The following is a 12,974-nucleotide window of genomic DNA, read 5'->3' as shown; positions in this document are numbered from 1 at the left end:
AAAATAGTTCTGATTGCGAGAGTTGGTTTAGGCACCCATAATTAAAATATAGCCTTTTATGAAATTGTATTTCTTTTTTAATCGCACTGCATTAAAAACTTGTTTTTTCCACCCAATTATGTCTATTTTAATTAGGACATTCTTGCTCACTTGGCATGCAAGAATATACAAAATATTTGTGAAATATTCTTAGCACTTCTGTGCTATGGTACTCACCATAGACCGTGTCGTCGAGCAGCGTCTTCTTGATCTCGAGCACGTCGTCGCCACCATCCACGCTCTCGATGTCCGTGCGGCGCGGCGGCTTCTCGACGGGATTGACCTCGTTGAGCAGGCTCTTCTGCATCTCCATGATGACGGAGCCCTCGAGCATGGAGCCGTTGTGCGTCTTGTCCAGCTTGGAGGAGATCAGGCCGTCGCCGCTCATCATGGTGGTGTCCTTCTGGTAGGTCTTGATGCGACGGCAGTACCAGAAGAGCGTCAGCACCGCCACGAGCACCAGCAGCAGCAGCGTGGTGATGATCAGGCAGATGATGAGGAACATGTTCGTCTGCGGATCCAGGGTTGGCGCCCCAATGGCGCCCATGCCCATGCCGTCGGAGGCGGAAACGGCGCCGGCATAGTCGCCGCTCACGAGCAGCTGGAACTCGGCCTCCGCGCGTCCGCCCCGGTTGTCCGCCACACAGGTGTAGGCGCCCTTGTCGGAGGCCCGCAGGCCCACGATGCGCAGCTCCGAGGTGAGCACCTGGGAGGGCTGCTCCGGCAGCTGCTCCACGGAGGTGAGGACGCGCACCCGGGGATCGTACTGCTGCAATGGCCGCTTGTTGTACACCCAGGTGACATTGGGACGCGGACTGCCGACGATGCGGCAGGGCAGCGAGATGTTGTCGTGATTGGCCTCGATGAAGGAGCGCACGGAGCCCAGGATGCGCGGCCGGCAGGCGAAGTTCTCCGAGGGCACCTCGCTCCACAGTTTGCCGCGCAGCTGGGGCGGCTCCTGGCAGTCGGTGGGCGGCGTGTAGAGCCGCTTGCTGATCGCAAAGTCGCGGAAGTCCTGCAGCTCGCAGCTGCAGTTCCACGCGTTGCCCTGCAGCGACAGGTGCATCAGCTTCTGCAGATCCTTGAACGTCTCCTTGTGCAGGTGGGAGAGGCGGTTCTGCTCCAGCGAAATGGCGCTCAGCGCCATCGTCCCGGCGAAGACGTGCAGCTGCACCTGGCGCAGCCGGTTGTTCCGGAACTCGATGCGCGACAGGTAGCTCAGGTTGACGAACAGGTGGTTGGGCAGCACCTCGATCTCGTTGTTGTTGATGATCACGTTGCGCAGCTTCTCCAGGCCGGCGAACGTGCCCGGGTGCAGTTCCCGTATGCGATTGCCCGACATGTCCAGCTCGATGAGGATGTGCAGGCCCTTGAAGGCCTCGCGATGCACCTCCTGGATGGTGCAGTTGCGCAGGAAGATCTTGTGCACGTTGGGCAGCCCGGCCAGTAGGAACTCCTCGCGTCGCAGCTCTGGGATTTGGTTGTGGGCAAAGTCCAGCACCTGCATCTCGTTGCTCATGTCCTGCGGAATCTTGGTGAGCGCCTTGTTCTTGCAGTCGGCGCTCTTCTTGCCCGAGTTCCACTGGCAGTGGCAGGTGCCGCAGCTCTGCATCCAGTCGGTGGTGCCCGCCGTGGGTGGTGGCAGTGCCATGAGGACCACTAGCACTCCCAGCAGCAGGAGGATACCCAGTCGTCCGTTCCCCTCCGCTCGGTTGCCCATCATCGCTGGTTGTGGCTCCAAGTCTGGGTCGAGGTCTGTGTCTGGGTCTGAATCGGAATCTAAACCTGGTTGTGGGTGTGGGTGTGGGTCTGGGTGTGATTTGTCGTTCGTTGTGGTGCGGCTGTATCGGGATTTATCGCTAATCCGCGACGACGAGCCGCCGAACACGTGCCAAAGGAGGCAGCTTCGCAACTACGCTCCGAACTAAGCTCCAAACTGCGTAACCCGCTGACCCTGGAATGTGGATCCCGGGTCGGTCGGTTGGTTTACGTGCTCCAACTCCAACTCCAACTCCAAACCCTGCTCGGGGTTAATCCTTTTGACGCACTGTTAATTTGATTTCTGCACCCTTCTGCTGTCTCCTGTCTCCTGTACTCCTGTACTCCTGCTTGGTTGGCCGCTTGGCCGTTTGGCCACTCCTCGATCCTTGCGAATGACAAGGCCGTGATTAATTAATGTCCCGGCGGACAGTGGTGGGCTCTAAGCTCGCGAATAGCCGTGCTTCTCCTGCTCTTGCCGCTGCTCTTTCCACCTGAAGGAAATGCGAAAAAAATGCAGAGAGTTTGTCAATTAATAAAGTGTTCCGAAAAGTGTGGGCTTAACTCCGACTTTCTGCCTGTCCAAAGGGACGAGGACATGGACAAGGATACCGATAGGGATACGGATGCGATTGGGGTTGGGTCTGAGGTTGAGGTTGAGGTTGGGGATAACCGGACCCAGGGGTTGCTAACGAGGCAAAAGGTGAGACATTAGCGGCAAGGCCAGAAATCCCTCTGCCTTATTGGCAAAAGTTTGTTGTGTGTCATCAATGGGATTGGGTAATTTGCGCGGTATTCGCAGCTCCCGCATAACACAACATATGTATACATGTCTACTTGGTGTATACTACTACATATATATGGCTGGTGTGGTCCCGATATAAGAGGATTATGTTTTCCATGTCTCGCAGGAGCAGCAAGTTTTATTACAAATTGATCGCATGGCTGCTATTTGCATATATGTACATATATACATATGTGCGGGTAAATGCGATGGCTTCAAAGAACCTGGCTTAAGCCACATTTCAGCCAAAAGAACCATTAATTAAAGACGCATTTTCTGAGCATTTGAATGCTAATTAAACTTATTTTGCTTATAATTTATTTTTGGGGAAACATTAAAGTTGCATTCAAGCCAGATACTTTTTTGTTATCAATGTGACATATTACTATAAATAATAAGTAATAATTACATCTATTTATTGTTCTATTCACTCTTAATCATATTAAAATATATTCATGTAATATACAATGTTAAATAACATAATTAATTGCACTTAGCTGAAATGAGTGTCACTAATGACTCGTCCTTTATGTGGAAACCCACCTAAATATATGTATTTGAAATCTGATTATATTGCCATTGTTGTCTATTAAGATATTTAATCCCTCTCCTCATGCAGTTTTTGTCACTTTCGAGCAAATGTGAGTGAATAAATCAAATGGAGGAATGCGCGCCATAATTAAAAGGGTTTTCGGGTGGAGAAAGTGCCGGGGAAAGTGGAAAGTGGAATCCCCAGCCACCCAGCCACGCGACAAAGTCCACCAACTCGGAGCAGGAGGAATCTCCAGAAGAGATTGACACAGCGGGACGACAAAGGCAGAAACAAGGATTCCGATGCGGATTCGTCCTCGTCCTCGTGTCCGTCCCCGTCCCCTTAATCTGCTGTTTAGTCCTTTTTCTTTTTGGCCAGCTCTTCAGGTGGCAGAAACGCAGGGAAAGCTGGGAAAGCAGGGAAAGCAGGGAAAAGCTGAGAAGAACAGAGAACAGCAGCGGCTTGATTAATGAAAATGTTGTTAAACTGTGACAGTTTGCGGCTTCTAACTGACTTGCGGCATCGCTGCCAAGCTGCCCCACCCCCCGCCTCCCGCCCCCCCCCTTCATTTTTCACCATCATATTGGGATGGAGATTGGGGATTGGAGAGTGGGGCACGGGGGGGGGGGACTGGGAAATGGGTGGCTTTGCTCTTAAGCAAGTGCAAACAAGACACAAAAAATGGTGAGTTTGTGCGGCTGAAGGACCGCCTCTTTAGCATTGAGCCGGGTATTCCGCTTTAATTAAGCGCTATTCGTGACGTCAACACTTCCCAAAGCCCCAAAAAAGGCGCCACGTGCTCCTTGGCTCCTTGGCTCCCCAGTCGATCCATTTTCCGGCCATGGCGGCAACGGGACAAATATTGGTTCAACGTGGCTGCACCGCTAAGAAAAACTTTATTTATTGCCAAAAGCCTCTCTCTCTCCGCAGGCCACAGAACTTAGTTAATATTTAAGAACTTGTAGTTATTTCGAGGAGAGAATCTGCAAATACTCTGGGCACTAAAAGCCGATTGAATACAACTCCTTATTGATTTAATGGAGAGTAATTCAATTGAAGCGTTTTCAAATGCATACTTTCCCCCACTAGAAACCATCTCCTGAATATCCTGAATTTGCCACTTCGTGCGATGCCTTTATTGCCGGCTTATAATTACAAATATTGGTAAATAAACAGAAAGAAATCCATATATTTGATGTGAGTTTGATACATTTTTAGATGGCCCACATAGCTTTGCATTGTGGGGGGTTTTGGGTTTGGGTTTTCACGTTTGAGCCTTCAGGAAAATCAAGAGGCGGAGCTGAGTGGGCTTTCCATTCGTGGATTCGTCGTACATTCGAGTATTTGAGTATTTCAGTATTTGAGTATTCGTGTATTCAGTACAGTTGGGTGAATATACTTTGAGTATGCCCGTGTGTGCTGTTTGCTTTCCTTTTGTTTGTGCACAATTTTTGTAATTTTTTTCCATTTGTTGTTGTTGTTGTTGTTTTTTTTTGTTTTTCGTTCGGTTTTTGCCGCTGCCTGTGTCAGCGGTTTTTTTGTATGGATAGAAAAAACCTCAAAACAAATTAAATATGCAAATAAAAGAAAAGCGGTGCAATTTTTCGCTTTGTTAAATATTTTCTCAATGGGTTTTCGTTCGTTGTTTTGCCACTGAGTTTTGCGTTCTGGGTACTGGGTGATTGGCATGGCTTTGGGTTTTAGAAAGCTCCTTCAGTTTGTGCGGATGGAATTTCGTGCGGAGAGAGTTGGCGGCGAAAAACCGCCAAACTTGGATTAATACCTCAAACTTTTGGAATTGAAATCGCAGCCATTTACAACGAACGCCCGACAAAACTTTTGAGCTCCGCTCCCTGTAATATGTGTGTGAAATTTGTGGGGCTGTAAATCCTTGCCTTTGTCCCCGTCGGCCAATTACCATATTTACTTGGTCATACGCGCTGCTCGGCGAGATTAGAAGCAACTACATGGTGTAGTATAGTTCATCTAGTATACTGCACCCTGTATTAGCATAAAACAATCCACGTAGTGACGAAGCAAGCATCAATGTATATATGTCATTCTTCAACTTCAAATTGAGAACTTCGTCGATTGCCAAAACTTGAAGTATCGAGAGCAGCACAGCAGTCCATTAAGCCCAAAAATGTGAATGCATCGGCATGCCAAATGTAATCCACTGCCTTAAAATATTCCATTTGGTTTATGAACAAACCAGTTGGCAGCCAAATAAAATCAGAGCTCCTAAATCTAACTCAATCCCCCGGCAACGTGCTCGAAATGCAGAAATATGATTTCAATTTCATCTTTTCATCACATTTATAAATAAGGCAATACAAATTGATTGTTTTATAAATAACTTAAGTCCACTTCGTCCCGTTCCGTCCCATTCCATGCCATGCCCTGTCATTGGTTTCGCGTTCCGGACTGCAAACTGCCATAGAATTTAACGTGGTCATTTTATTGGCAATTGCGGTTGTAATTGCTATATGGCGGGCAGGCCCCATATTCAAATGATGCCAACTGAAGTGAACCCGAACTGCTCCAAATGCTCCAAATGCTCCAACTGGGAGTCCAGGGGTCTGGACTTTGTGTCCGCGGACAGAAAATCCACGGACAGGCGGACGGGCGGGGGCGGGGCCGGGAGGGTCCATTGTCTATTGTCAGATTAAATCGATTTAAACAAATTTAATTGCTTTGGTTTCGGTTTTCGTTCATTTTATGGCGCCCAATTCACTTTTCCCTGGCTCTATTCCATTTTTTTTGTGTATTCTGCTCGTTGTTTCTGCTTTGTTTTCTCGTTTTCCGCTGTTTTCAGTGCTTTCGGTACTTTTGCTGCTTTCGATGCTTTCGATGGTTTCGATGCTTTCGATGGTTTCGATGCTTTCTGTGCTTCTCCTTTTGTCGTATGCCAATTGGCAATGGCATTTTAAGTGTGTCTATGCAACAAAAGTTGTTGAACCGTTGAAAGCGGACAAGAATTCAATTTTTTGTTATTCTGTCGTCACAACAATTTGTTGCTAAATGAAGCGCATTTATTTCCCTTTTATGATTTGCCCTATTTTTCCGATCCATTCGCGTTAAAGTAACAGTAGCAATAGCAATAGCAATAGCAATGTCTACATCAAGGGTTTTCCCCACCCCAAAGCCCCAAAGCTCCGCTCCTTTGCGTATTTCTACATCAACATCAAGGCTATTATAATTTTGATCCGAATTTTGGCATCACAGTTAGGACCCAGTGTTTTTCGTCTCTGTATCTGTATCTACATATAGACTACTGGCAGTTTCCACAAAAAAAAAGAAAAAAGGAAAATGACACATTTCGCAAGCATTTCATGTTCCTTTGCGATTGTAATATTTAAATGGAACTGCCATCAGGATAATACATTTTTATATAATATGTTGGTACTATGAAATAGCAAAGGTGTTAGCTTCAGTTTAAATTTGTTGAATAGTTGAGTGAAGCTGTTACTTTTAGAGAACTTGTTCAAGTTTATATGCAGTACGAGTAAGGGAAGTGAAAATATGTTAACGAATCGATGTTAGGGCATTCACAGTTCGGCTGTCCGCAGCCAACGCGCCACTCTAGTTTGTAATTGCTCTCTGAAAGCGATTGTTAATCTAGCTGCTATTCAAAGAGCCAGCCATAAAAGCATGTGCTCGGTGCTTTGGCGCTAAAGGGGGACAAAGAAAAACATTTTTATATACATATTAGCTTTTCGTCGCTTTTCGCCACTGATGGCGACGAACGATGCAAGAACACTTCTTCACATGTGTTTTTGTTTCGCAAAGTTCTATTGGTGTTTGCTCTTTCGCCAGCAAACTTCTGCGCACTCCTGCCGAATATGGTTATTTGTCCTTCTACACGGCGAACTTTTGTGGTCACGTTGATTGTTTGCAATGGGAGTGCATTTAAATTCAAGTCTTATTCAAGTTTTATTAAAATGTACACATCATCTCAAGATAATGATTCCAGCGAATGTCACAAACACAGCTCTCCAATGACATCGGATTTTCAGAGGCAACAACGTCAGCCTTCGAACTATCTGTTTTCTGTGTGTTTGGCGCAAAAGTCAGGGCTATTTGGCCACAGTGCACTTTAAGCCTATTTGCAAATTACTCTGTGTCGAATTGGCGCCCAAGTGTTGCTCGGTTAGCCGCGCTTCAACGGTCATTGCAATCATTTAGCTGAATGGAAATGGAATCAGAAGTGGAATGGAAATGGAAATGGGAGTGCAAATGGTGGGCACGACCGAAATTGCTATCTTCCCGTCGGTCGGTCTGCCATTTCTTTTAGTTGGATGCTTTATTAAAAAGCGTATATGCCACTAAATGGGAAATGGGGGAATTGGGGGGAATGGGGGGAATAGAAAGCGGCAGATATTTGTAAGATGGGAGTTGCTTTTCCATGAAAGGGTTGGAATTCATGGAATTTCATAAACTTTCTGTTTATTATTTGTTGATTTAAGGGGATTTATTTCAGTAGCTAAGCAAACTCGAGAAACCAATAAACGCAAGCGAGAACGGCCTGTCAGATACCCTTTACTCAGCGAACTTCGTACTGTATAAATTACTGTTCGATTCGCACAGTTTTTGGCTGAGTGTAGGGATATTTGCCGCCTGAATAAATCCCATTCATTTTGTAATTTGAGAAAGAAAAACAGAAAGTATACCCCTTATCTATTTAATTTACTTTTAATCTGGTAAGTAGATGTATACATTATACATATTTTGCTGCCAGAGAACCGCTTCTAAGTTTAGTAGCAGCGGTGAAATGATGATGAAATGAGCCCACTTTATATGCACTTAATGGCTCCGTGGATGGCTCCTTGACTGCGCCATAAACATAAACGTGTGGCCGCAATTAAGGCATACAATGTGGGCAAATTCGTGGGTATAATGTATTTATTTCTTCTTCTCCTTTGCAGGTTTTTTTTTTTGGCCAGGTGCGTTGGCCAATCTGCGTGGATTTAAATCGCTGACAGGTGTTTGGCGGCCAGGTGCATTTCCATATCGAAAATTGGCAAGCTGCACGCGACGGCTCAATAAGTCGCGGTGAGTCGCGCCTGTCAACGTGTCGCCTGCCAATCAAGTGTCGTGTGTAGTAGTAGGGTGTCCTGGGGCATCCTGGTGCATCCTGGTGCATTCTGGTGCATCATCGTGCATTCTGGTGCATCCTTGTGCATTCTGTTGCATCCTGGTGCGTTCTGGATGTACTCCCAGGCTAGCTCATCGTGGCGCAATCAATGCCACATTACAGGGGGCATGTTGCACCATCATCATCAGTGCGCTCATCATCCTCATCATGACCATCATCATCTCTCGCTTGTAGCCACGGACACAGCGACATTTTAAGGATTCATTTGGTTGGCAAGTAGTGGGCGGTCCGGCTCGAGTTCTAGTTCTGCTTCTGGTTCGGGTTCAAGTCCAGCTGACATTTGCCGGAGGCTGAATACTGGAGCAATAGTTGCTGCCGAGGATGGAGGATGGAGCATGGAGGATGTAGGATGGACTCAACTGTCATCTGGCTGCTCGCCTAATCAAATATTCAATTTCTTGCTCCTGCCCGCCGCAACTTCATGGCTCCTTTGGCTTGGCCCCCAGCTTGCCCAGCTGCAGTTTGTTTTTCAATTTCAGTCGAAGCTGCGACGACTTTCGCCTTGGCTTGCCTTGCCTCGCCTTGCGTCCACCACCTGCCACCACGTGGCCACGCCCCTTTTCAATTTGCTCCACTTCGGCCGCTGCCAAGTGGGAAGTGAGGAAGTGGGAAAGTGGAAAGTGGGGAGGTGGGAAGTTGCAAAGTTCGAGAGCTGGAGAGTGGGCAAGTGGGCGAGTGGGGAATCCCCTTCATCAGCGCTTCAGCATGCATAGTGGCAGTGGCAGTGGCAGTGGCAGTGGCAACAGGCGACAAAACTTTCGCTATCGAGAACGCCGCAAAGCAATGGCAAAAAAGCGCAGAGAAGGAAAAAAAAAATTGAACTTTCTTGATTAAAGTCTCTCCGCTACACAAATCAGTTGGCGAAGACGGGTGTGAAGGCAAATGTTTGAGGTGGCGAAACTTTCTGCACAGCCTTCGGTTGCGAAAGTTAAACTTCAGCTCCTGCTTTAGTCTAGACAAGATTGCCCTATGGATGTTCTTCATCTCTTAACACCACACTTGCCAAAACCTGGGCCATCATTTTGCGAAATGCATCGTAAAAGTGTCTGCTCCTCAAGAGGAATTTCTTTTTGAATGTGGATACTCTTGGTACAGGCTTTAATCTTTCCAAGTTTGCGAACAAATATCATGGCATTATTTGGAAGTGAATACTACATATTGCAGTTAATTTTATTTAAGTGTAGTAAGTGATGGAAAGTACGGCCAGACACGCAGGCTGAAAAAGTGTTGGACTTGATTGCTGCGATTTGGATAATTTGGGCCCAAAGCCATCAAGAAACTAGCGAAGTAAATAATATTTCAGTTCTTTGAATTCACCAAGAAACTGGTGAGTACTAGAAGTATTTCGACGCAGTAGGTACCGTGTACCAATTTCTGTCGCCCCACTCGTAAAGCACTTTGCGCATTATTTAAGCTTTTTATTTTTCATTTGAAATAATATCAGCATAATTTAGCATCTGAGCTCTATATTCCGCCCCGCAGATCGTCGCTTGAATAATTGATGCTTGGGGAGTCCTGTCGTCCTGCCATCGTGGCCATCCTGACCATCCTGGCATCCATCGCTCCATCCCCCCGCCCATCCTGCCATCCCGCCATCCTGCCATCCTTGTATCCTCCCGTCTGCTGTCATGCCACGCAAATGGCCATGACGTTATGAATTTCTATGCTTAAATCGTTAACGGGCGGGGCGTTGAGCTCAATATTGTGCCACTCATTTACGATGCACTTACTCACTCACCCGCCGGGCGGGGCACACACACTCCCTCACACACACACACACACACACAGTGAAGCGGGGGCATTACACGCAACTGCGTTGCCATTTTGCGTAGAGCCCCGCCATTCGCCATTCGCCATTCGCCATTTGCTATTCGCCATTCGCCATTATTCGCCATTCACCGTGCGCCATTTTTGTAATACAATTTAATTTGTTTTGGGCCGAGACACGGCGTGTACTGAGTACACCGAGTATCGCGGGCTAACGCTTACGTCATGTGGCCTGACCACACACACACACACATACACACCGCGACCTCCGACCTCCGACCTCTGAGCTCCACAGCTCGACGAGCTTACCAAGCAACACGCATTATGCCATGTGCTCGGTGTGCATAATAATAAAACACGTACATGCAAACGTGGCCAAATGTGTGAGTGTGTGGAAGACCCAGCGAACTTTGCATCAATCATATCGTATTGGATATGGACAGTCGGTGTAATTTCCACCGAACCACGTCCTCAATTTGTCCCCCCTTCTCGCCTTCCCCCCCGCCGCAACGTATTTCTTATTTATGAATTCATCGTCAGGAACAACGCCTATTAATGGGTGATTCCAGTAGATCCAGCCATCACTACCGAACCAATACCAATACCAATAGCCACATATCCACATATCCCCACATATCCACATACCCACACCCATATATCCATTTTCAGGACCCAAATTACCACCGACCGCCGAGATGCCCAATTGTCTGTCCTGTCCGATAAGTCCGTGGCATTATGTGGACTACTGGCAATGAGTGTGCGTGTGTGAGTGTGCGTGTGTGTGTGGACCCATTTTGTCGACAGTTGTGTTTCGTGCATATGGCCCACTGATCGGAGGGGCGTGGAAGTACAAAAAAGTGCACTTACCAACTACGCTGGCCCAAAACGCCCCCCGGCTCATTATGCTGTCCGCATTTGTTGTGTGTTTAGTGCTTACCTTACAAATGTGTCGACTCAAATCGACTCGAATCGAATCGAAACGAAACGAAACGAAACGAATAGCCCCATTATACTGGGCAATTTTCATTTGAATCGATCATAATCGATTGCCAAGTGTTTTCTCATTATGACAATTACGCGGGGGGATATATGTGCATATGTATGTATGTACATGTGTACAAATTGATCCGAGTACAGTGAACACGTATATTTCGAGCGGATGAACTGATAAAAGCATATCGCTTTGTATCATAAGCAGGCGAGTTGCAAAACAAACTTATCAGTTACTTAAATCGAAAGTAGGATACAGTGGATAACTTTCATTTGAAGCGATCACAATCGATGGTAGACTTTTGCCTTGAGTGGATGAACTGCTGTTCCTTGGTAACTGGGGCATGTTACACGCTTTCTTCACTCGAACTGTGCCAAAATAAAGACTGGGCTTTAAAACTACTGCCTGTGCAGCACTCTGCACAAATAGCACACCATCCAAGAAATTAGAGGGCCTGCTGAGCAATGGCCACTCTGCAATTGCAATCCCAGCAGCAGCAACAGCAGCAGCAGCAGCAGCAGCAGCAGCAGCTGCAGCCATGGCCAACATTTTTGCCAGAAACTGGCGAATTGTTAATAGGCCAGGAGCAGGCCGGGCGCCATTTATCTGTGTATCTGCTAATTTCCGCACTACGGCTTAGTTGCACTGCCACGGCAAGATGGTCGGTCGAGTCGGCTGAGTCGCTGGGATTCGAGGCAGGAGGCTCCGAAAAAGTGCCCTTTATTTTCATTAGGCACCAGGAAGCAGCAGGAAGTAGCAGGCAGCAGCAGCAGCAGCAGTTGCTGCCAGATGAAGGTGAATGCTGAATGGGGAAATGCGAGCCGAAAGTGGGATTTCCATTGCAGCTGATTATAAAATAAATCCCTACAAATTTGCAATTAAAAGAGATCAAAAGCGAGAGATAGGAATTCATGGAAATGGTTGCTTTCCTATAAACGCAAGGATTTCGCCTCGAGCATAACTTTCCATAAGCAGACTAAAAGGAATAAAGGTTCTCTCAAGATTATTGCCCATGATCGACAGTTTCCGTCTTGTTCGCAGTAGTATTAGCATTATAAATTACCCAGCTTTACCAGCACTACCTTTATGCACATCACACTTGATCCTTTATTGGGGCAAGTACATACATACATACATAGAACGCCAGTTCAGGGAACAGAGGAAATGCAATTGAGCAGGCCCGCATTAAAATGGTGATAAATGGAGGATGGAGAGGATGTCGCCTAGTTAACTCTTCAGGAAAACAGATTTGCGGCTCCAACTTCCAACTTGAGGTGGGCCATTTTTAACGAGGGTGTTGGCCCCATTTTGCCCAGACGATGGCTCTTTCTTATGGAGCTCGCACCGAGCCATTCAATTCAATTGAGCCACCCTCTTACAGTCGTTTGCGCAAAATTAGGAGAACATTTAACGCTCCGTTGCAGGCGTTTGGATGGATGGACGGGAATGGGGAGCAGGATGTGATGAGTCGGGGAGTTGGAGGCACTGGTCCTTGTGGACCTGTGGGCGTGGCCGCTACGGCTCTTTGTCCACAAAGCCGAAGCTGAATACTGAATAAGAAGCCCAACTACGCACAGCTTATTACTTAGTGTCGTCTGGCATGCCGCTTCTGACCATTGTTGTTTGTCTTAGCGCGGTAACACTGGTTCCCTCCATCCTCGGTGGCCTGCTTCCTGACCCACTCCCGGTTTTATTTGTTCGTCCTTTTCCCTTTCCGCTGCGAATATCAAAGGAGCGCCGTCTAGACGCGACAAATGGCTGTCGCAGCTCTCGAAGCTCTCCGAACTTCAAAGCTCTGTGGCAACAGCGAAACTTCTTACTCGTCGCCAGCACTGAGTAAGTATGCACTGAGCAAAACGGGGCGCTATGTTTGGTTCAGCATTGGCAAGCGAAGGAAAGCAATTCGAGAGGCAAGTACTACAATCACACTATTCTATCAATATATAAG

General features: G+C 47.2%; 1 protein-coding gene across 3 annotated transcripts in view; it reads right to left on the bottom strand.

Moving 5' to 3' along the window:
* The window catches only part of LOC122625173, a 112,070-nt gene that overhangs the window by 4,521 nt on the left and 94,575 nt on the right, over positions 1 to 12,974 (bottom strand). For all 3 annotated transcript variants that reach the window (XM_043805128.1, XM_043805130.1, XM_043805129.1), the window contains one exon: positions 217 to 2,291. In XM_043805128.1, coding sequence (XP_043661063.1) covers positions 217 to 1,762 — 1,546 coding nt within the window. In that variant the 5' untranslated portion in view covers positions 1,763 to 2,291. The remainder of the gene's footprint in view (positions 1 to 216; positions 2,292 to 12,974) is intronic.

This window comes from Drosophila teissieri, chromosome X (assembly GCF_016746235.2).
Source record: "Drosophila teissieri strain GT53w chromosome X, Prin_Dtei_1.1, whole genome shotgun sequence".
NCBI lineage: Eukaryota > Metazoa > Arthropoda > Insecta > Diptera > Drosophilidae > Drosophila > Drosophila teissieri.
The sequence above is the reverse complement of the archived record's forward strand: the minus strand, read 5'-3'. Positions and strand labels throughout refer to the sequence as shown.